The sequence below is a fragment of the Ornithodoros turicata genome, chromosome 9 (genome assembly GCF_037126465.1).
Source record: "Ornithodoros turicata isolate Travis chromosome 9, ASM3712646v1, whole genome shotgun sequence".
NCBI classification, from domain to species: domain Eukaryota; kingdom Metazoa; phylum Arthropoda; class Arachnida; order Ixodida; family Argasidae; genus Ornithodoros; species Ornithodoros turicata.
In genome coordinates this window covers 24,660,963-24,685,724 of record NC_088209.1, presented here as the reverse complement: position 1 = coordinate 24,685,724, position 24,762 = coordinate 24,660,963, and the positions used below count along the sequence as shown (strand labels likewise).

General features: G+C 47.7%; 1 protein-coding gene across 4 annotated transcripts in view; it reads right to left on the bottom strand.

The window, feature by feature from the left end:
* Positions 1-991: 991 nt before the first annotated feature.
* LOC135368443 (maternal embryonic leucine zipper kinase-like) overlaps positions 992-24,762 on the bottom strand; it is a 51,736-nt gene continuing 27,965 nt past the window's right edge. For all 4 annotated transcript variants that reach the window (XM_064601702.1, XM_064601701.1, XM_064601700.1 and 1 more), the window contains 2 exons: positions 21,564-21,670; positions 992-1,369 (listed from right to left, as the gene is read on the bottom strand). In XM_064601702.1, coding sequence (XP_064457772.1) covers positions 1,195-1,369; positions 21,564-21,670 — 282 coding nt within the window. In that variant the 3' untranslated portion in view covers positions 992-1,194. The remainder of the gene's footprint in view (positions 1,370-21,563; positions 21,671-24,762) is intronic.

Genomic DNA, 24,762 nt, shown 5'->3' with positions numbered 1-24,762 from the left:
CACAATCGAACGTCTACAGAATGGAAATGCGAAGAAGAAAAAAATGGAGATGGTGGTTCCACAACTGTGGATCAGTCTGCTCCAGCTTAATTCGAATATCTAGCGCACCACGTTGATGCGTTGCATCCCGTTGTCAAGTCGACATTTTGTCGGTGTCCTCCCACCATTTCCGGCAACGATTATTTTGTGTTACCACGCCCGTAGGTGGAACTGACTCTGCAGCGAAATACTATCGCATTGTACGCACAAGTGACTCCATGAACTCATTAACTTATCAGGGCTTTCGCCGCATAATCAAATCTTGCACCCCTGAGCACGGTTCCCACCTGTCAAAGCCATGTTCCCACCTGTCACAGCCTCTCGCGCAGCCCATCAGCTTTCGTGCACGTAGAACGGTCTCACTGGATCCCTCTCAAATAAGGTACCACAACTGCACGTAAGGACCACGTTGCTTCATCTTTTTCACCCTAGTGTTGTGACCCGCCTGCTAAATGCCCCGTTACTGCTGCTTCCTGAGTGGACAGACGCTTTGTCGGGTACTTTCTCCAACCTTTTCTTTCTCACAAGCGGAGAGACGTACTGTCGTAGCGTCAAATTTATTGTCAACAGGGGGGCCACCCAGAGACACAAAGGCAACTTTCCACATACCGGCAACTGGGTTGAAAGATTCGTAGGATTGAAAGATAAGAGAAGTAAGAAGGTGCCGGAAAAAGAACGCTAGGCGATTGTTTAACAAATGTTGTAGAGCTTCGTCGACAGCTTGCGATGGACCCGTTTTGAAATACAGCCTCCGAAGATTACATCTGGACCACAGGAATGCTATCTTAGAAGGGGATCGGGTTCAGGACGTCAGCCACAAACCTGGCTTCGGTTTACGGAACGCACTCTCCAGCAAGTTTCCACCTCCTGGCTTGACAACAAGAAATGCCACGTTCCTTACTCTTTCTTACCTAGGCAGACTCGACACGCAGCAAGCAACTACTATACGTAATGAAGGCTGCTGCACACAATTTTATTTCTGCGCGAAAAGTTTACTAGATTTTACAGCCTTGAGTGAACACGATATAATACATAATTAATACTATAATAGACTTCGATATATTACGCAGAGCTATACAAAAATACGAGAGAGATAAAAAAAACGGTACACCAAGAAAAGCGGAAGATATTGAGCGGTTAAAATGTTGGCATTCTTTAAGCTCGAATGCGTAGGACCTCTTCACACACGCGCTTGTACTGCCAGGCATCTCCAGTAAGGCGCTTGCGGCGGATGCCCAAGAGACCCGGATGAGGAACGTGGACAACCTCCAGGTCGAACGTGAGTCGCACGTGACCCCACTCGTCTCGGATCTTGCCCCGCAAGGTGTACCTACAAACACGCAAAACAACAACACTTTATTTTGAGCGACTTTCTCTCATCGCCATGCATAGGCGATATACCATCGCTATATACAAAGGTGAAAGGCACAATGGTGAATAGTACAGTGAGGACCGATGTTACCCAGAAAGGCGAGCAGCGCTCTTTGGGCAGTGAGCTGGTGAGATGGATTTGAGCACTGGGCAAGTAATATTGTCATGCCGAGAGGTCGAGGGTGTAGCTGATTTAGAGGAGCAATGGAGTAACAATTGGCATTGCTCATGGCATGAAAAACATACGCTTCATTCTGCATTCATCAAGCAGTCTCTATGAGGAACCACCATGCAAAATGCTTTGGCTCGTCACTGCGAAATTTCGTTAAAAAAGTGTCCTCAAGCCACACCAGCAGAACATGACTGTGAAGTAAGACCCGAGACAAGGAGTTCAGACAAATTCTCGTTACACAGCAAAAGTTTATTCGACAATCGTCTCGGGTCTTATACTTCACAGTCAGGCACCACCAGCTTGTCAGCGCCATTTCGCTTCTGTCGACCAGCAGAACAACAGGGTGGGTAAAAGCACTGGCTCGTTGGTGGTTACTGTCAGGTCGTGAGGGGGCGGGTTCGAACCCTACCACCGGCTGTGCTGTCTGAGGCTTTGCACTGAATTTTCCAGACGGTCGTCAGCGCAGTCCCCCTCTGAAGTCGGCCCAAGACGCTTACTAACCCCTGTCTCCCCATCCTGTCTGCTGTCCTCTCTCCATCTGTCCACTCCTGTACGACACTCAAACGACAGTTGCTTCGCGGCGCAAGCACGGAATCGAGAAAAAAAAAAAAAAAGAACAAAGCCACGATCGGTGCGGCGTGATCACCGAGGCCCGCTTCGATCTCCGGAGTGACGTAACAGATCAGAGTGACGTAACAGATCAGTGTGACGTAGCAACAGCGCAGCGAGGTATCATTTCCCACTGAAAATTCTGCCACGCACACTGCGTGGCGCTACTTGCGCCGCTCTCTATACGTCATGGTGTGACGTCAGCATCACTCATTTACTTATGGGCTCTCTGAGCTCTCCCGCTAGGGGTCAGCTAGGATTTTCGTTCCTGTTCCGCGTATTCTTTGTTACACACATCACCGCAGAAAAAGAAAGAAAAACAAAAGAGAAATCGTTATGCAGGGGGGGGGGGGGGGGGTCACGGCTCTTTTGAAGACGGAAGTGTAGTTGTGAAGGTTTGGTAGTGAGGACAGCGAGATAGATTGTGCTCCAGTCGTTTCATGCCACCACAGTGACACGTACTTGGTGAGCCCACCAGGGCAGTTGGTGTACTTGGTAACGGATAGACGATCACACCTAAGAAAACCTATACGAAACATCAATCGTAAAAATTTGATAGAAGTGGCAATATCCCAGACGTCCTGGACTGAACGCGATACGGTTCAGAACATTACAGGAAAGTTAGCCGAATAATCTTTACAACATATTGGCCTGGCTCAATTATTTTAAAAGCGAATTCACACCCACTCCAAGCTCCGGGACCAAATTATCCGTCTTCACCCACGGTTACCGTTGGGACAAAATATAAGAAAGAGGCCGTCAAAGAACGTAACATGTAAATTGCATCGCAGAACATTCAATATACGAGGGAAATCTGGAGCGCGCTACGCGCAACATAATCCAATCCTTATGCCAGCGCGCACGTGAAGAAAACGTAACCGAATTAGCGGGCCTCGAAATACGGATACCGCTAAACAAAGCCGCGAAGAATCGGACAGATAAAGCCGCGCTTTTCCGAAATAAGCATTTCTTCCCTTCTCCAAAAAGGAACGCCGACTTCAGATGGAGAAGGCAGCACCTGCACGGGGAAGTTATCTGCTCAGCCACCGTTACGGAGTTCTGCCTCAGGATGCTCGAGGTATCTGCCATTAGGGTTTGTACAATACATCAGTCGGAATTTCTAAGCCGACCACATCTGGTTCTAGAATGCAAGAGTAGTATGCGTTCCTCTTTCTTTTTTATATCTCAGACTGGCGAGAAGAATCAGACGCGGACCAACTAAAATCGGAACGATTCCAAGAGTAACTTCACCTCACTGGAACTCAGGTATTGGAATGTTTCGGCGATGCTGGATGTTCGCGAACGACATTCAATTCGCGAATGATTCCACCCCTAAGTCTAATAGGGAAAGCACGAACAGATGAACGCTATACATGCGAGTGTGGTGGCGCCAGATTAAAGAAGGTACGCAAGAGAGAGACGACAATCTGCCGGGAGCCAAATGTTCCTTGATTGAGTTTCCGTCTTTTACCCAACCTACTGCTATCTCAGTGAGAAGGGGTCATTCGTGTCACTAAAAAGACGAGGTGTAACCGAGGACGTATGAGAAAACTGAAGTAAAGAGTCAAGTAAACTACTTCTAATCTGTTTAAAGGTCGTGGTCAAGACGAGCAGTCGCCTTTCACCACACAGAGAGCGAGGGACGGTCTCGTTCTTCAGTGACCTCGTAACAAAATGAACATTTGCGTAAAGATGTCTGGACATCACACGAGGAAGGGTAGACACCGTATAGCTGCATGATGCCGAGAATCGACATAGTGTTAAATCCCAGCCGCTGCTTGGAAATCCCCGAATCGCGGAGAAGCTGGCCGTAAGGTTCGCTCGGGTCTGCACCAAATATTCCCGGGGAAGCGTATTTGTGTTGAAAGCTAGCTATTTATCGTCTTTGAAGGTTACGGGTCATATTTTCAACGCCAACCACACAAAATTACCACATGCTTTGTATCCGCAGCCCTCAAGGCAGATATACTTAAAAGTAAAGCATAATTCCAAGAGTGTCAGGTATTTTGCAGCGTCTGCTTGCTACTCCGCCCCCGTAGACGCCGCGTCACGTGATTACGCAGCTCGACAGACGGGATTAACGGTTCGGCGCACCAGAACGCGCACGACAAATCGCGATCAACGCAGCATCACATCCCGCGACATCAAGGGAATTCCACAACAAGCAGGAGGGAGGTGATTGCACCGACGTTTAGAAACGAAGACTCCCACGGTTACAAAATTGGGAAACTCTCCCGTCTCTTCCCTCGGGACCGGACTGGGGGATCCCGGTTCAGGATTTGCATTTCGCCAGACCCAAACACGTAGAAGAGAAGCAGCAGAACGGATTGATTGGCACTACTTTCAATTCTGGCTGGTTGGTTACAGAGAGACGCCCTCCCTATACAAGGGTGGTTTGAGATTTCATACGGTGAGGCTAGCGTCATCAATCACGCTAACTGAAGATAACTGCGTCACTAGGTAAGATAACGGAGATGTTCACTGCATATATATCTCACGCGTCACTGGCACACGGCGCCATGACTCCACGCTGAAGGCGATGCCATTTCGAGAACCGTCTACGAATCACATGAAATGGAATGGAACTCGTTGGAGACCAGTCTAACGAGCGAGAGTAATCGAAGTGTCAACCCTGTTGTTATAGAGTAAATACATCGTGGAAACATCGATCAGAGATGCGTGACGTACTCCGATAGATCCCGAATAAACTCTCATTGCAGCTACATGGGGCGTCCACAGGCTTTTCAGGTCGCCGTTCCTGGGTTGTACAGTGACATCACAATCTCAGGTTTCTAATAGTATGATGAACCGCAAATCCTGCGGTGACTAAGAATCCAGCCTCCGGCACTCGTTGACCCATTCGTCAACAGCCGTTTTTCGTACAGAGGTATGTAATTATACCACACACATAAAACCACAAGTTTAAGTGAACGTTGAACAGTAGCGTCTGCCTATAAGAGCGCTCTGGCGACCGCGCACACGTGAAAAACAGCCACGGACAGGACAGCGTCCTTCAGCACAGGAATGCACGTGTCGCTGCAATGTCCAAACACACAGTAATTCCTACGCGAGCTTTTTTCTACAGACAATTATGTCTATCAACCAATAGGACGGATCGCGAATAATCAACAGAGCGCACTATTCGTGTGTTTGACAAATCTCCACACGCGTACTTGGTATCCACCGAGTTATCTCGGGTGCACGCGAGTAACGCACACAGGTATACGCAGCGTGCATATACCCTCTAACCTGAGAACAAAGAGCCACAGTCTCGCGAAGGAGAGGAGACCCGTTCATTTGCTATGCCTTAGGCGAGCACTGTCAAGGCGCCTGCAACGCCACATCTGTTATGGCCGCCCACCCCACGCGCACCTGATCGATGCCCGCATATACGTACGTCCAACTAGAAATGCGGCACGAGATTCGATATAGCGGACTACACGTATCACGAGAACAAACCAGTTCAGTGCCTACATGTAATAGTTTTTTTTTTAATTCAGTGTTAGCGCCGCGAAGCAACTGTAGCTATGAGCGGCGTACAGATGTGGACAGATAGAGAGAGGACAGCAGGAAGAGGTGGTGGGACAGGGAGTTTAGTATGCGTCCTGGGCCGAGTTCAGGGGGAACTGTGCTGACATTCGTCTGGAAAGTCTTCGGAAAACGCAGGGAAAACCTCAGACAGCACAGCCGGAGGTAGGATACGAACCCACCACCTCCCAGTCTTCAGCACAACCTTGGCTACCATCAACGAGCGGGACGCCTCACACGTAATTGCAGCCCGCCGCTAATACAGCACTCTGGAGCTGTTGACTCATTTTGATGCTGAAGTTGGATTCGGTCGTAAGCGGCGTTTACGGTGTTTAATTTTTCAGAAATTCGGCGTGAAAAATTTGCGGCTCAACTTCGATCACCACGAGTCGGCAGTTTTCGGTGGTAATATTTTAAACGTGAGGACACCCGGAGAACATCGTCGAGAAAAGAAACAGGCATGCATACAGTGAACGGAACATTTGATTTGCGTTATTTTCGTTAAAATACCAACTGAAAACCTGACCTTGACGTAAGCCTCATGTATCGCCTTTCGTTGCGACGATGTTAGGTTCGTAAAATGCCAGCTCTTCATAGCGCTTGATATGGATAGCGTAAGCAAGGCTATCTTTGTCAACTGACACTTCGATACCACAGATAACATGAAGTGCTTTCTTGAATAACTTCCAGTGATTATCGGCGCATAATTATCTTCACTGACTGTGTAAAAAAATACCTACGTACGGTTATCGGTGCATTCCCGGTTAGTTTCGAAAACCAACCATAGTACCAACATTCTAAGTTGGACGTAGATACCGCAGGCAAAATTTCACCGGCAAGCAAGTCCCTAGCCGCCAAGCACCGGCAGGCAAGAAGTCCCTAACGGTGACGTCACGGCGGCTAAAACGCGCCGGCTATAAGATTCAATTCTAAATAATTGGATGGTAATTCCATCGAAATGTTTTGCAAGATGACACCGAGCATCACAAATAAGCAAGTGACAGCGTTTCTTTTTCTTTGGTTTGAGATCGGATTGGCGCATTAACCGTGTATTCACACGAGCGACATTCCCCGCAGACGCGGAATACGGAAATACGTCGTAGCTTTCTGAGCGCGAGCGTTCAACGTCCAGTGTTCACGTACACTGCTAACCGTGGGGAATTCCTGCAACACAGTCACAAGATATTCCGTAGCAGACGACAGGAGAGACGCTGACGGTGTCATCTGCTAAGCAGTACGCCACTCCCGATATTCCGCGCCGTGCGAATGCTCACATAACACTGGACGGAACTTCCTCTCTGTGAGCAGTAGTTTTGCTTTTTCTTCCACGAGAATCATCCGTGAGGATGTCGCTCGTGTGAATACACAGTAAAGGGAATGTCGCGTACGGAAACCCATTCAAGAAACCGATACCACTATGGCCGCCAATATACCCGGCTAATTTTGCGTACGAAAAGTGCTTAGATATTAAATAAACGAACTTTAAAGATCAGCGCTGCTTACGCGGCCGCAGGAGCTCCAGCGGCGTGACGTCCCTCCTTAAGCGGAGAATTCGTACCCCCATTGGTTCTTAGGGAGTGACGTTTTCTCATTTTTCCAGAGAGGGAATTCCGGAACAGTCTCAACATCCGGTATCTGTTATTGCCATGTATTCCATCGAACAACAGTCAAACCACACCACTATTTCGCGTAGGGATCTTCGATACCGTGGTTCGGGACGAATAAAAGGACACTGTAGTTTCGGAATCGACTTGACTAAGATTAATTGGATAATGTCATCGGGTGATGATAATAACAATATAATCCTAAATAGAAAACGAGCCGACCCTGTGACGACCATATCAGGACTCTAATGCATTCTGCAACCGTCGTTTCGGCGGATACTTCACTGCTGACGCGAAATCAAAGTTCTGCGAAATCAAACTTCTATTATCTTCTTCGCCCTCATAGGTCGTGTGCGACAGTCACCCAGGGTCCGCATAAACCGCGCTTCAGCCTTTACGATTTGACGATCACCAGTTTTACGACATGACAATCAAGGAGAAAAAGAAGCGAGGGTCTTCATGGGAGCTATACCTCCGCAATAGTTTTGTCCTTTATCCACTTCTCCTTATCGATGCAGCCGGATAAAGTCCGTGTATAATCCGTGTACTCACACGAGCGACATTCCTCAGAACACTCAAGCGGAAGATGCGAAAAACGTCATAACTTTCTGTTGTCACGTGAGCGGGAGCTGCTGCTAACCGTGGGGAATATCCTGCGCGACACAGCCACAAGATATTCCGTAGCAGACGACAGGAAAAGACGCTGACGGTGTCATCTGCTAAGTGCGCCCTACGCCACTTCCGATATTCCTGCACCATGTGCACGTTCAACATAACAAGGGACGGAACTTCGGCTCCGTGAGCATAGTTTTCGCTTTTTCGTCCACTAGAATCTTCTCCGTGACGATATCGCTCGTGTGAATGCACAGAATGCTTCTTCTTCCTCCTTCGCTTCGTGGACACGTACAGTCGAGATGTCGTCTGCTTCGGTTAATCGCCGCGGACGATTTCAACCACAGGCTTTCTGCGGCTATCAGTGGCTATTCAAGCGGCTCGTCCCCATAGCAACGATAGCCGAACGCGCGGCCGTGATTGGCGCACTCTTAATGACCAGGCCTTCTGCATATAGGTGGCGTTGTCGCCACGGACGTGCATGGATCCGACGTCTCGTCAATAAACGCGATCATAGACATTACACGAGACGGACTTCCTGCTGAAATGTCCTCCTTATGTACAGAAATCCTGCTACCCTTCTTGAAGTACGGAGGGTTGCTGTCTCCATGTCTCTGACGCGTGCATTTTACTCCCGATGAGCTTTTCTTTTTGCTGGTGTCCTATCAATTCCTTCTTTGCCTTTTGTGCCTTGATGTACGACCACGGGATGATTTGAATGCGAAAGGAATCTCCGAGCGTCAGGTGGGTCCGATACCTCTCGTCTGTGCCTAATGACTCGAAGCGAGACCCATGCGTGGATCCGAGAGCGTCTTCTATAAGTCACCTACGCCTAATGCATTTCGTCTTCTCGGAAGGTACAAGCAGCCCTAGAAGGAAACGCAGGGGAAAAGAAAGAAGAAAAAGAAAATGACTACATTGGTTGTACATTATGCTAGGCTTATAGTGCTGTTTCTTTCTTTGCACGTGGATTTTGCTTCTAGTATGTCGGAGATGCCTACACGCTTCCTCCGTGCATCTTCCCGCTTTTGGTATTTCAAGGAACGAACCCCTTATTTTGCTTCTATACAAAGGTGTGCTGTTCAATCACTAGTACAAGCAGGAACGGGTCGTATCAGAGAACGGGTTGTACCTCCTTATAGATCGCAATCCCTGCATCTTTATACCTCTTCGTTCGTGCAACTTGCGTGCATCGAGGACAAGGGAATATGCACCCACAACCCCGTGAACGAAGGCGTCTGTGAGGGCGTGCTGCAGCCATCATCTAGGAGACCAGCGCCGAAATGCCGAGAACATTGTCGAGACCTCTTCTAGCCGCTGGACTGGCACCGCATCGGTAACGAGGCCACTTTCTCTAGCCTTTACTGCCTCCAGACTTTTGACTGCCGCTATCACTTCCTTCTATTTCAGACCCCTCCAGACTGTTGAACGGACTGGACCCCACCGTTGACCGGACAAAGGGCGCCAGACTGTTAACTAACATCCTGGTTATAATTAAGTCTACATCATCGCTATGGCCGGTTCCATCTTGATTTTTTTTTTTTACTTTCGTGTTAGTGCCGCGAAGCAACTGTGGTTATGAGCGGCGTACAGATGAGGACAGATGGAGAGAGGACAGCAGGAAGGAGTGGGGGACAGGGGGGTTAGTATGCGTCCTGGGCCGACTTCTCCATCTTGATTGCAAGTTCCCAGTGAATCTCTCAATGATTGCTCACGAGTCGCAGTTCCCGATCGGGTCACGCTAGTCCATCGCCACAACAAATTCAGTGCTGGCTGGCCATCGACCGACCAACAAGGCATCTGACCTAAGGGTGAACTCTTTACACAATCTTAAGCACTTTCTCGCTGCTTTGGAAAGACCCAAGGCGATGAGAGTCCCCCCCAAAAAAAGACGTCTCGCGCTCGAGATGAAAAATAGCTCGTTTAGAACAACGAGGAAAGAACAAGACAAGAAACGGCGCGACGGCGAGCGCAGTACCTGGTCGAACAGAATGAAGACTCGCGTGTCCACGGTGGCGTGGTTCCGGTCCGTATCTGCGTATTTTCGGTGTCTTTCAAAACGTTCGCCGCATTCCCCTGGACCATTCTTTTTTGTGGCTTAGAAAAGCGGCCACCCGGTTGTGTGTCTCATTCTTCGAGGCCTTCTCACAGCCTATCGTTGTTTCGGCGGCACGGCTTTGATCGCATGACGTCGGCAAGCGCGCGACAGCGGTCGAGCGACTGTCGCACAAATGAATGACAGGCTTGTATACAGATTGTATGTTACACAGTGTAAGGCATGTCACGATATACGTACATGATAAAGAAAAAAAAAAGGCCAGGAGTGATGGACGTATATCGACTACGTACTCGTATATCGGGAGTTATTTTCACGTGAATGATGGAAAATAATAGAGAGTGAGAGAAGTACGAAGACAGGGTGTCTACCAAACTATAGCCTTCAAATTCCCTGATTATTTCGAGCGAATTCCCTGACAAAAACGAAAGGGAACTTGGTGCCTCGGGATACGTTTTGATACAGATCTCTCATAAAACAGACCATTTATTAAGTATTAGTGAGGCCATCCTACTTTTCTGCCTCAGAGCTTGTCATACTGGTGAACTGCTATACTCGCGGTATAACGTTGCTGCGGCATCGCCGCTAAGCCACCGGTCGGCGCTCGCGATTCGCCATGCATCATCACGGCAGTTGTCTGCGATTTTCCCTGACTTCAGCTGCTTTTTGGCCAAATTCCCTGACAATTCCCTGTTTTCCAGGTTGGTAGACACCCTGGAAGAGGAGGGAAGGGAAAGTCGTTTTAGAGGAAGTGTATTACAAGCAAGCTCCCGCGGAGTGAGGAGAGTTGATTTGGTAGCCGATAAGGATAACAGAGAGAAAGGGGGCGATTTAATTTTGACTGGTTGGACTGGTTCGCCTGTTAGGTCGCGTCGAAATGTCGCACGTTAAATTTCATTTGAAATAGAGCACAGGGAGTGCATTCAGTTTCGTCGCCTAAATAACGTCGTACCTTAGCTTGGCAGCACAGATGACCGGTAGAGGAATACAGGACTTTGAAGTCCGCAGCAATGTTCATCTCTAGGTCATATCTCGAGTGCTTAGGAGAATGAAGATCTGGAACTGGTTCAGATTATGTCACGGGAGCTACACCATTGGCTATTAGAGAAGAGAGAGAGAGAGGGGGGGGAGCGTTTTCTTTGCCAAAGCGGGTAAGGGGGTTGGGACAGAACCCAATGTTTAATCACATGAAAGGGGGGTGGGGGCAACCATTCCCCTGGATCTGCCACTGGATTATAAGGTATGGTGCAAACGTATGTGTCAAAACATACTCTAAACGAATTGTATTTAACATCAAATCACCGGGTCAAATTGACTCAGGGAACTTTAACCATATATCACATCACGTAATCTGATCAAATTTCACATGAAACGGGTTCAATTTGAACGTTAAGTCGATCGTTAAGTGTCGAACGTTAAGTAATTTGCGATTTTAACGTAGCTTGAAGTGAAAGTAACCTCTCTTCTAGAAACGATTTACTCAATTTTGTCTCAAACGTTCTCTATGCTCACTATTTCTTTGGGTCGCTTTTATAAAGCACCGGCAGCGGGTGCATCGTTGTGGTAACGTATCCGTAATAAGATCCCAAGGATGCGAGATAGAGACGTCTTACGATGTCAGCAACTCTGTGACGTAGTATTAGTTGCTTAAGGTGCTAGTACGGACAGAAATCCCGTGTCTTTACAATCATATATGATGCGGAAGTACCATAAAAATAATTTATAGTTTCGAGAAGTTTTATGACGTCATAGGGTGAGCGACGTCACGGACGCCACCTGCACTGCGTCTAACAACATTGCTCCCCGACGGTCGATTTCCATTTCCTCACCACAGATGCTGACAAACATCCAACGTTGAATGAACAGCGAAAGACGCTCGCGCCGTTGCTAGGAGAGAGAGACGCCAACTCTCAATGACGTCATCTATTCTTGGAGAGACCGAAACTATGGAGTTTGACGGCTTCTTTCGAAAAATTCGTGGAAGTTTACTGACGGCATTCACATTTTGAGTTCTGAGTCATTGTGTAAAGTTGATTCATAATATGAAATACAAAATTAATTGTTTAAATATATTTTTTAAAAATATAGTTGTTTGCACGACGGAAAGTAACTGTTCTGAGACGAACGCAACACAAGCCTCAGGTGCCCAACAACATGAACAATGGAAATATCGTGTTCACTCCTGTTCACTAGATGCCGCTGCCTCGTACTTGCGTGTGTGTGGGGGGGGGGGGGCATGAGAAGAAATGTAGGACAGAATGTGGTGTGTGTTCCTTTAGTCGAATGCGGCCCCTTGGTGAGTGGTCGGAGGGCAGATGCCAGCTATTTAGTTAACGCAAATGCTAACTATTTGGTATTTGGTTAACGCACGGTAACCGACGCACGTTAACGTCGATCCGCGCCCCTATCTGGCTATTTCGACGACGGCTACGCTTCAGTTCTACACTATAATTATTTCACGACTTAAAAATCTGAATTATAATATTCAGAAAGCAAACGCTTTCCGATGCGTACATCTTCCTAAAAAAAAGAAAAAAAGTGCACGTCTACGTTCTAACATATAGCAAACCCACGCCGCCTCTCTACACAAACACCACTCTTCAACCACATCCATCGGCAAGACAAACTTCCCGCAATAAGCTAACAACCGCAAGCCAGACCTAACGCCAATATGTCAACACGCACTCGACGGTATGTACACATAGCCCCCTTTCGCTGGATTACAGTATCGTTAAAGAACTCGGGACTAATCGTCGAGCGGGGACCACGCAACAATACCGCTGATTACACCCTACAACCCCCGAGAGGGCCAAGGCGAGCCTGCGGCCCCATCTGGTGGCGGAGGATAACGGTTACAACACTTCATCTCCACAGCTAAACGGGAGAGCTGCCTGGAGCATTACGCCACTTCCCCAGAGTGTTGTTTGGCTGCTATATTCGTTCCAACGAGCCCCCGTTCGTAGACCCTGGAAAGATGGGTATTACGTGGAGCAAAAAGGGTTGCAGCGTTTTCCGGTACATGCCAGTGGCGCGTGCATGAGAATGAAGTTCCCTGTACTGCGTCACAGGTGCGTTAAGAGAATGACTCTCTGAGACAATAATGGGGAGGGTTTGAAGTAACGAATTCCCCAACTACCACTTTAAGTACATTTCAATCCGCGCACTTTGTGTCGCAGTTAAAGTACTCTTTCAGAGTACCTTCTCCTTAAGTGCCCAACTTGGACTGTTCTCTGATGGCTTGGGCGTTTTTTCCCCCCTGAAACTATGCCCAGAGATTAGCATCAGAATACTGCGCATTGGGCTGATGTATCAGTCTGGTTATAATACTACTTTACACTAGCACAGCACAGCTGACAACCTGTGTGCACGCAAATTATATGACATATGGTTCAGTTCATATTAACGAGCAGGCAGCTAGCACTCCTCAGAGATGCTGGCTTTGGAGTTTGGAGTTTTCTGGCGCAAGGATATCGAAGATTCTGGCTTTCTTGCATCTGCCAGCCGGTCAAAAGGCTAGGTGACATTAACTAAATTTCCATTGTACTTCATTAGTACTTTAAAATACGTTGCCTAGCATTTTGTACTGTACGTAAAGTACAACTGACGAGAGGTACTTGGTACTATACTTCAAGTACAATTATGAGGTACTTTGCCAATCACGGTTCAAGATTCATGTTGAAAGGACCTGTATGCTAGGTAGCGAAATATTAATTTTTTTTACACTTTCTGGTATGCCCTAAAGACTCTTTATACCTTTTGTCACATCTTAGCACATATACCTTTGTGGTATAAGTTTCGCAGCATACAGAAAGGGTGCCTTGTAAAACACCCTCCCCAAACTCTATAGTCCAAGCAAAGCACTCCTTCACATCCTACAGGAATAACTATTTCTTAGTTGGGGGGGGGGGGGGGGATACTCCATTTAGGACACTGTTTCAGAAGAACACCATTTTCGATTACAGCCTACAGTTTAGTCTGCAGAATCAAAATGGGCCTTTATTTACGAGCACACCCCTTTTACACACTGAAGAGAGTAAAAAAAAAAAAGCGGCAAATCTGACTTTTGGAATTTTACTGTTTATCCCACTTACCCTTCAAATAACCACGCTGTCGCGTAACATACCGTATGGACCAGGCATTTCTTTCTCTTCATGTTCAACATCATCCGCCAGGTGAACCTCTCCGCGATACCTTAGGGGCCGTGCTCTCGCACCGTACAGTGTCGCGCCTTCTCAATGAGAAAAGCGCTATGCCTCGTACTCCTTTTTTTCCTCCCCCCCCCCTTCCCGGCTCTTAATAAGCCACTTTCCTCCCATTGACTACATATTTTTCACACCCATCCGCCCCTCCCCCCGCGTTCTCATCCCACTCACAAAGGACGGAACCGGACAACCACAAACGGTCATCTTTCACAGCAGCGTTTTGCAAAGTGCATTATACCCAAACGATATACCCTCTCTCTTTCTGAGAGCGCAGCCATGTATGACCGCGGCCTATAGCCGCTACCGCGCACGAACTCCATATACGAGACCCTTTCCGGAAGCCATGGGGGACGACACCGTGCGTTCCAACGTAGTCTGGTGGGAGGAGACCGCCTCAATGAAGATGTCGACGACGACGACGTTCCAGTGGACGTCAGACAATGAGACCGAGCCGGGTATCGCGGGGGTTCTGGCGCCGAGGTTTCTGTGCTGGCACAAAGGCCCTGACTTCGGCGACAAAAGTCCGGAAGACAAGCGTACGACAGCAGCATGAGCCAGCCAGGACGAGGACTATAGCCTCACCCGCCTTTCGGCACGCGCAAGGAACAAGCAACAGGAAGAGAGCCAAAACAATGCTGCCCCCGGTCTTTTTAGGGGACATAAACAGCGAAGTAAACAAATGGTTGAAAGGCGAAGAAATAAATAACGTGTATATACGACGCACGGCGGCATTGTGTGGCGCGGATTGACGATGCGCACGCCCTCGATCGAAGGAAAGGGTGTATGTACATCAATTTTAAAACGTAGTTGAGCTATAACGAAATGAGGTGCAGGGCCCTGAAGATATAGTTCTACAACGTGCAGGCTATTATGCGGTTCACGCTGTTCAGTGGGATATTGACTTTGGAGTGCACTTCGTATACTTGACGTTCAATGTGATAACATCCGATGAGGAAGTGACGGAATCAAAAGCCGTATCAGCAAAATGCTGGCAGCATTCCTGATCCTATCCCTTTGAAGCGGCTTACGTCATATCGATCATCCTAAATCACACGATGGCGAAGTCCAGTGTACGCACTGGAACTGGTGTACTATACGCAACGAGCTGCGAAAGTTGACTGCGGGCATTCAAACGCCAAGCACTGTTTTTAGGCTTACAATGGCACACACGCCTAAAAAAAACACCCGTAAATACCCGGAGCAAACGGGCATGTATTGAAGGGGTGGTATACAACATTCCCCTAACCTGTGGCAAATGCTATGCGGGGCAAACGGGTAGGTGTATCAACACCAGATCTCCGAGAACACAACGCACTACAAAAGGGGACGCCTTCAGGACAACTTGCTATACACTGCCACACGCGCGGGTGTAAGCCTTTATTACACAACACAGTTAGTGTGAAAAGATGAAAAGATTTAAAGAAAAAACGACTAGGGGCAAATCTTTGAAGCGCATGTGATTCAAAGCCTAGGAGACCAGTGTATCAGCAGTCCCTGGATAAGTCTGTTACAATGTGAGACATAATTTCTAGATAAAGGTGCAGGGGGAAAGAGGGGACCCAACTAACCTGTTCTTGGCTGTCTCGGGTGCTATGTACCACGAGCAGCGTTTTTTGTCATTTCTGTAATATTTCCTGTATAGCAAAGTTGTGAGTTCAGCCTGAGTTTGTGCCTCCCTTTTGTCCTCGTCCAATTGGCTGAAGTTTACCACGAATGGATATGTACGAACTACTCCGCATGGCTACCTTGGCACACCCGTAAATGAGCATATCTGCTATACAATCGAACAAGGGCGGAATCTTCCAACTCCAAGAAGTTTGTAACAACCTGAGCAATGTAGCAACGTTACGACAGAAAAAGTAAAAAATAAATAAAAAAATCCGGATGCAGTGAGAGTCCTATAGGATGACACCTTGGAATCGCACGTTCAAGATATTCCGTAAGCCTCGAAAGCTAATTCAGCCCTTGCCTGGAAGCGCACTGAGGAATTTGGACGTCGGCCGCTTCCTGAATATTTTAGGTCGGCGGCGGTGGCTTCAAATGAACGAAGTGAAGAGATTCGGCGCCGCATCTCAATTGAGGAAATCCGAGCGGCTTCCTTCTGTGCGAATAGTGGGTAAGATTACAAAATTCGATTCCGATTGAGCGCCCACCGCGCCGGAAGTAGGTGGTCAAACTTTTTCATCACCACAGCGACAGAAGAAAGAGTCTGAACCTCTCTTCAACGAGAGCTTTGGGATATGTTTGAAAAGGTGTGTGCATCTGACACATTCGGGACGACGATCTCCTCGGAACATAGGTCGGATGTAAATGTATACTACTGTGTATGCGCTCCGGAAGCACTCTAAGAAAATATTAAAGAGAGTATTAAGGCAAGTATTAAGGAAAACAACAAGTAATATAATAAGTAAAATAATAATAATAATAAACAGACACGACACAACCGCTCAAATTAGCAGTTTTAGTTCCTTTGCGGACTAGATGCACTGTCACAGCTTACAACCATTAGTTCGGGAATAAATGTACGGAAATTCACGAAGTTAGGGGCTGTTAGCAGTGGCGGGGAGTAAATTCCAGTGTAAGGGGACTGATATAGGATAAAATAAAATTGCGATCAATCAAGGGGACTATAGTCGTGCTCAACTTAAGAAAGAAAAGAGACCTAGGCCGTCATCTCAAACAGTTACTGCGCCGCAGATAGGATGGCTGGACGCGGAGAGGTCACGCTCTTTCCCTGCGCCAGATAACGTAGTCGATCATACTCATAATCGATATTGATAATTCGTGGCTTTCGATCGCGAGGCAACTATGAGCATGAGACGCCACACTGGTTGTGGACTGTGGATTAATGTTGCCACACCGTGTCTAACTTACCTCGGCGTGCCTTAAATAATAATAATAATAATAATTGGGGGTTTACGTCGCGAGACAGCTTGCCTTAAAGGGAGACTTCGCAAGGATTCGAAAAATATTAGGTGAGCATCATATCGAACACGAACCAACCCCTCAATACCGAATACAATATTCACATTCATTTAGCGCGAGTAATTAATTCGTAAATGATGATAATAGCAAACCGAAACCGAAATGCGAAGAGCAAAAGACAGAGCTCCACGCTATACCGTGACGCCACCCAGCATTGTCGTCTGCTATGAAGCCTGCATTCTCCCTTGCAGGATGATGTCACTAGTGTGCTGCTTTCAGTGCCCTCTCGCTTCACAGAGGCAAAGCGCTCGCTTCGCAATAAACTCGTTTGAATAAAATCTGCGCAGGTTTGGAACGAGATATTTTGTACACATGTTCCTGACATCCCAAAGGCTACGGGTATATCACAAGCTTTGTGGTGATTTTGTTGCGGAGTCCCACTTTAAGCGAGAGCTGTGCCCTGTCGCGAGGTTGCTGTCGTTCCCTACCGGGTTCCGAGCCCGTAACCTTGGGATCAGTAGGAGGATGCGCTACGCGCTACCAACCGATCATCCGAGGCCGATAAAGTGAGGTGGGGAGCAGATCTGCTGTGACCATTTCGCTCGAGATTATGCGCGCCATGTCTATAGCGTTTATAGCGCATACCCATGTTCAGTTTCATTTCGTCTATTATTTGGGTTTTCAGATCAATGTACGGGCAAAATAGTCAATACTAAAAAGAAGGAACATCATCTCTGTGGAGGCGGGAGCATTGTGACATTGTGAGCATAATTCCTAAACAGGTGGCGCTATCCAAAAACCTTTTCAGCGAACATCCCGGAGACATCAGCCAAGAATTTAGCATACGCTCAGTAATTAAATAGAATTTCGAGCTTTTAAATTTCACTTCGTACGCATTCGGGACATCTGTTTCACCGATGGGAACGTGGAAATAAAAAAAAAAGAAAGAAAGAACGTCGACATAGTGACATTTTGAGTATAATTAGTTGGTTTCGGTTTATATATGCGCGGAGCGGCGGACCAATGCGCTCTTTCGCTCAGCTATGCACAACATGTTCTGCGTGCACCTATATGCACAAGCTCCGTGTTCATGCATGTGTTCATGCACAACTAGCTCTGGAGCGCACTGGTAAGCTGCTCCGCGCAAGAAGCATGTAAACCCAAACGGACTAATTAAAAATCACCAAGTGCCAACGTGGTTTTTGGGCTGCAATATTTTTCGTTTAATTAATGAGCGTATGCAAACTGGCCGCTCACTGCTCAGTTATTCGCCGATGTTTCAAGGATGTTCACTTAAAAGAAAGTTTTTCGATAGTGCCACCTGTTCACGAATTATTCAGCCGGAGGGCCACCCTGAAACCAGGGGCGATATATAGGGGAAGAATCTATCAATCCGGTACCAACTTGTCGGAAGACATCTGCATTTGACAGGGAGTCTCGTTGACCCTGCATGCTCGTCGACCCCTAGTGCCCAGCGGCACCAGCGGGTTGGCGCTCGCCAGCAGAGGGCTCCCGTTTCCGGACCCGGGCCCGCGTCCGGAAAGAGAGAAAGCTTCTCGGGGCAATCACAGTCCATCCCTGCCCTATTTCCGTTTCCGATGGAACGGGCTTTGCTCACGTGACTCGCGTGTACATAATAAATGACACGCGAAAAGCGGCTGTATCGTGAGAAGTCATTTGCCCGACAAACAGCGGCAGTGAACTTGGCATATAGCTGGCTAAATTATCCCTGGTAGCGAGCTCAAGGTTGGATATTAGCTGAACCGCAAGGACAGCAGTTGCGTTGCGGAGAACTACGATGCGCGAGTAGAGGATGATTAACGCAAAATGGCCCTGGCTTCGTCAAAAGCAAGCAACGCAGTAGCAAAACACAAGTTTGTTCATTAGGGGATGCCACGATATCTCACCGTTAAGAATCCATCGTGTAAAATCCCAGGTGATCAAAATTAAAGCTTACATATGAAGAACGGTGGAATGATAGTGCTGAATAATAGATATTACTGACAAACCTCGCAGTATCGCATGATTCTGACGTCGGTGGAAGCCATTGTCGTGAATAAAAAAACAGGTCTTTGGCGACCGTTAGGCTTATAGCATGGCGGCCAAATTTGTTTAGGCCGTAGTTTTCAGAGGTTAGGTTAGGATTGTTTTTGACAGTTCACGCGGTTCGGGGGGGGGGGGGGGGGGGGGAGGGCTCCCAAGAGCTATGGGCACGCGCGCAACGCAACGCTAGCGCCGTGTGGGATTTTGAACATATGGGATTTTAAACGGTGGATTCTTAAAGGGACCATGAAATGATTTTAGCAAATTCCGAGTATTCTGCCGGAAACGGTTCTCATGATCACTCACTAACATACACACATCGACTTTTAACCGTATTCAATGCACCGGGGGCGCAGTTAGCACGCGAAAATAGCGGGCATTGACAGCATCATACCTTCGACCATCACACCGTATACATCCCTTCGAAGCGGGCTGACGTCACCAACGTCCGGTCCTCTCAGCCAATTGTGGACGACCGGGAGCACACACCCCTCGGGACCACGTGGGTGCATGGTTTCGGTTTGGACAGCAACGACGTCGTATGTCTGCCGTCGAAATCAGTAGAAATATGGCGAAACTCAAATTGTCAGCGATGGAGGAAGAGATTATGCGACGGACACAGCGTCTAGGAATCGTTCCGTACGCAGCAGCTCCCAAAGATACATTTTCTGACGCAGAAGCAGCTCAGACAGGAAAGCGTGCTCCGGTAACCACGCTGACAATCAACGATGCATTTCTGGTAGGATTCTGTGTCTACGATTAGATATACGATCTTAGCTCCAGGTCAAATTGAAACATATTTCATGGCGAAGTTTGCAAGCTTGTTCGCAAATTTTGCAATTTGCTCGCAAGAGACCGTCCGCGCATCGGCAACATACTCTGCGTATGATGTCACGGCCAGTTCGCCTCGCAGGCGGGTCGTATAGCAGCTGCCGTTCACGGCCGTGGTTAATATAGAATATTTTCGCTATTTGAACGATTTTCAACGATTCACAGGGTGAATGCTTTAGTACAGAGGAACAAATTGAAAATGATCGTAGGCTTGTCAAATATCTTTTCATGGTGCCTTTATTACCATTACCCTTCATTAAATGTAGTTCGAAAGGTACTCTGTGGCGGAAGCATGAAATGAGTCGCAACACTACGCCCGCAAGTACATGAACTACGCCAACTGTCCCAAGCAGCACAACATCTTGGCCAGATACAGATCTCGGCTGTACATTGGCAATGCTACAATTTTGGTCCAATTCATACGTGGTCCAAATTGGTCGATATTGCTCCAATTTTGGAGCAATATCCGTACTGGACTGGTCCAATATTGCACCAGTATTGCCGATATTCGGCCAATATTGCACCAGTATTGCCGATATTCGGCCAATATTGCACCAGTATTGCCGATATTCGGCCAATATTGCGCCAACATAGTGTTGCTTGGGCCCACTTAAGGAGGAACTTTCTGCATTGTCTTTTGTTTCTTCTTGTCCTCACAACACGGTGCGCAGTGCAAAAAATGCAGTGCATACAGAGTCAAGGGCAGAAAGGAAACGAGCTGCCCTCACCACAAACAAGCTCAGCACCCATTCTTTAACACAACTTCTTCGAATCCCTTCCGCTGTCATTCAAGTGATCGATATTCCTGTTCGTATCAGTGCTTTTTTTTTGAGACGGAAATCACGCCGCAGAACGGCCTCACCGTTCTGTCCTCCAGTCAATCACCAAACAAATCATTCTGACCATCTGCATCGCAAAGAAATCTCCAACAGGAAGAACATGAAAAGATGCAATGTTTTTATTTTTATTATTATTATTTTTTTTTCAAGGAGAATCGAAAAGCCAGGGGCGCGTACGAAATGCATACGAAAACGTCCGTTGTGCGGAAACTGCACTCGTCGAAAACGTATCTCCGAGAACAAAGGGTGCCTTTGGCTTAAACGCGCAAGGTGGAACGGGCCCTCGTAACGCCAGGGCGCCCACGAAAGGGCCGCGGTGGGACCTTCCAAAAGGGGCCGTCATGCGCGAAGGAGAGCCGTTCGAGTTAAATTCGTACACGGCGCGCAGATCCGTCAGTACATCATCGCTTTCTTATTCTAATTCAAAGGCCACGCCCGGAGCGAACTCGAAAACAATCGGGGTTTGCAGGAAGTCCATGTCTTGACGCTTCGCGTCAGATATGTCAAACTCGTACGCAAAACCGAAAGGGCGAGATTCGGAACTCTGACAGAAGTAGACAACGCGCAGCACTTTCACGGAAGTCAGTGATGATGTTTCAAGATATCTCTGTTTTCGTTCATAAATACTTTGCGAGTCGTCATGCGAAGTACACTGGTTGCAGCGTAAATAACGTGACAGTTAGGTATGAATAGATGACTCTATATCTATACACACATAAAAGCGACTCATACCTGTCTTGCTTGCATAGGACTCCTTTGCGAAGTAGTGCACCGCGTAAAGAATCGAGCACCTGGTCTGGCGTCAGGTCAGCAGGTAGCGTAGAAACATTACGCATCACCTATAGAACGAGAAAAATGCAATAGCGATATTACGGCACAGTGCAAATCAAATCTGATTTCACACACACACACAAGAAAAAAAAACTGATATGAATATATTCACAAATTGCCTGTTTTTTTATTTGTGCCCAACCGTTGACGATAAAACAGCCACCGATAAAAAAAACTATATTGTAATTGGAACAGGCGCTTCGCAAAAAAGAAAAAAGTAAAAACAAACAAACAAAAAACGAGTAACACGCTGAGACAGAAGCCTTCCCGTGACCTGAGGCTTCTGCTTCAATATATTTTCACCGCATCACTCGATTTCACATTTCTTGGAGTAACTGAGCACTAAGCCCATGCACAAAATCACTGCACTATATACCATCAGCACGCACGCAGCAAACAAACAACGCTTACACAATCGCTGCTACCGTTCAACAAACACACACACACAAAACACGCAGGCGTAACAAATCGCAGTTCAAGGGCAGTCTGAACTTGGAAACACGGTGTAAAAAAGGGGCGTGTATACATTTCTGACGCCAACAAACGTTTCATGTCCGTGCAGATCTCCCGTGTTACTTAGCTCAATCATTAAGGAGCGCCCGTATTACACCGAAATTACGAACCACGACCCGTACTGTACCTCGATCGCCATTTATCACCCTTCGGCTGCATAGTGCATCGTGCTCAGAATGAAGGCGTAGTGTTCTGTTGCAGATGCGTGCAGGTGTGGCACCTTTCGACGCCTTGAGCGCTTCAATTCATAGCGCACATATACGGATTCGAACTTTCACACGTCACATTTCGCTCGCGTAAAAGCTATGGGCGTATTATTTTCGTGCTAAGGGTGTGGGTAATGAATATGAGCAGCACTGTTGTAAGTATGTTGGATGATTCAGTAGGAGCTGAAAGTATGTCGGCTTCTGTACGTACGAAATAAGTTACCCGGTCGATCGAAAACACCGGTTCTGTCGACGGCTCTGCTCTAAAGTCCGTTTTATTTTGTCGTCTTTTATTTCGTACAGCTTCTTTTTTTTTTTTTTTGAATACACTCATGCGGACTTTTGCCTGCAGATTGAGGTCGTTTGCATTCGTGTCACGCAATTGAGCTAATTTTGTTAACTGGCAAGTCGCAAATTGGCCAAGCAAAGGTAGCCTTTTTTCTGCACGAAATTCGGAAGCCTATTGCCATAGCACACTATTCCAGTCAAAATCACGGGGTTTTTAACGAGATTTCTACAAAAATTTGACTGCCGCAAATCCGTCACTGGGCGAAGCGCGATCACTGCTATATACGTTTTCGTAACTGTTGGCTCCATCCAAATACATTGAACCCTCGTTATTATGACTATTATCCCGAAAATTTTGGTCATAATGCGGAACTGTCATATTAACGGGGGGGGGGGGGGGGGAGCTGGGAGTTGAAGACCCTGTATTATCCCGAGGTCCTGCATTGCGCAGGAAGGTTATAGTAGTGCTTTCAGAGCAGAGCGTTAGTGGGCTAGATTTGACCATGGACCAAGTAATTGTCCCACCGTGAGAGGGCGAGAGTGATTGAGTGACATTGTGAGCGTGGACAAGGGGGAAGGATGTGTTCCAGAGTACACAAATCACCATGGAGGAGACTGTATATCTTGGAGAGTCAACCTCTCGCAAGCGGCAACACCACTGGGCTGTAAAGGTCGGATCCCGCAACACGCTACAGACTGTCTCTGTCGCGGGCGCAGCTACCCGATCCATCTGCGAGGGGACAGCTGCTAGCGACAAAACTACATTTGCGAGAGAAAAATTCGTAGTTTTCAATTGATTATATGCGGCATGCCTGTCTCAAATATCGTGAAATCTCGATTGAAACGCCGCGGGAAAATAAACACCGAGAAAGACTTACACTACCGGAAGTTTGTTACGATATATGTATCTGTCTGTGGTGGCGCTGCAGTTCTGTCCGTTTCTTTCCCCCACAATAGATTTTGGTCACACGCGATAACCATCGATTCAAACCGGCTACTTTCAACCTACAACCTCGAAATTTCATTGTAATAAAGTTGACTTGCCACCCACGCTACGCTGTTGCCCCCACATCTCTATATTCTTTATCATTGGCTCCAGTTACATGCCCCTAAAATCTAGCGAAGTTGGGCACGCGCCGGGCAAGGGTGAATGGCGACAAGCGACAAATGTCTACGGGGGCATAGCTTTTTTTGTCGCTAGAGCCCGGGTGCTGCCCCCTAATTTGTCGCTTGCAGTGTGCTATGGGATCCGGCCTTAAGAGCGACAGTCAGTCGCATCCGATGAATTAATGCAGCACCTCCTACCGCCGGCTGTGCTGTCTGAGGTTTTCCCTGGGTTTTCCGAAGACTTCCCAGACGAATGTCGGCATAGTTCTCCCTCAAGTCGGCCCAGGACGCATACCCCCCCCCCCCGTCCCCTACTCCTTCCTCTATCCTGTCCACATCTGTACGCCGCTGATAGTCACAGTTGCTTCGTGCTGCAAACACGGAATAAAAAAAAATTAATGCAGCATCACGCGGGAGAATGCCAGCGTAGAACCCGTGTTACGTCGACCGCTTGCACATGCACTATCCTGCTTATGTTTTGTTAAAAAAAGCGAAAAGGAGAGAGAGACAGAGAGGAAACAAAAACAAAGCGGCATCTATATGTAGTACGATGACTCCGAAAGTTGCGAAAAAAGTGACCCAGCAAATTCGACATCACGTAATTACGCCCAATTTTCCGGCATAAACTACCATTCCGACACCCGGACGAAGAGAACGGTAAGGACACGGCCGTGAGGAACCACGCCCATTTTGTTTCAGGTATATACGAGGCCCATCGCATTAGTAACGACACCTTACGAAACTTGGGCAACGCCAGTCGGCTGCACACTGGCGGTCCTCGCCGCAGGCTCCACAGGTCCTCTTCGGGATAGCAACTACAAGGTGCCCGGTACATGAATGAAAAAGCGTCACCCAACGCACGCATTTCTTACAACCCGCGTGCTGGCGGGGTCATTGCTGCGCAGCCGAAATTTCGGCGATTCGAAAATTAAAGGCGTCCGCGCCGTGAAACAAGGCACGCGCTCTCACATCCCGGTAACTCGCGA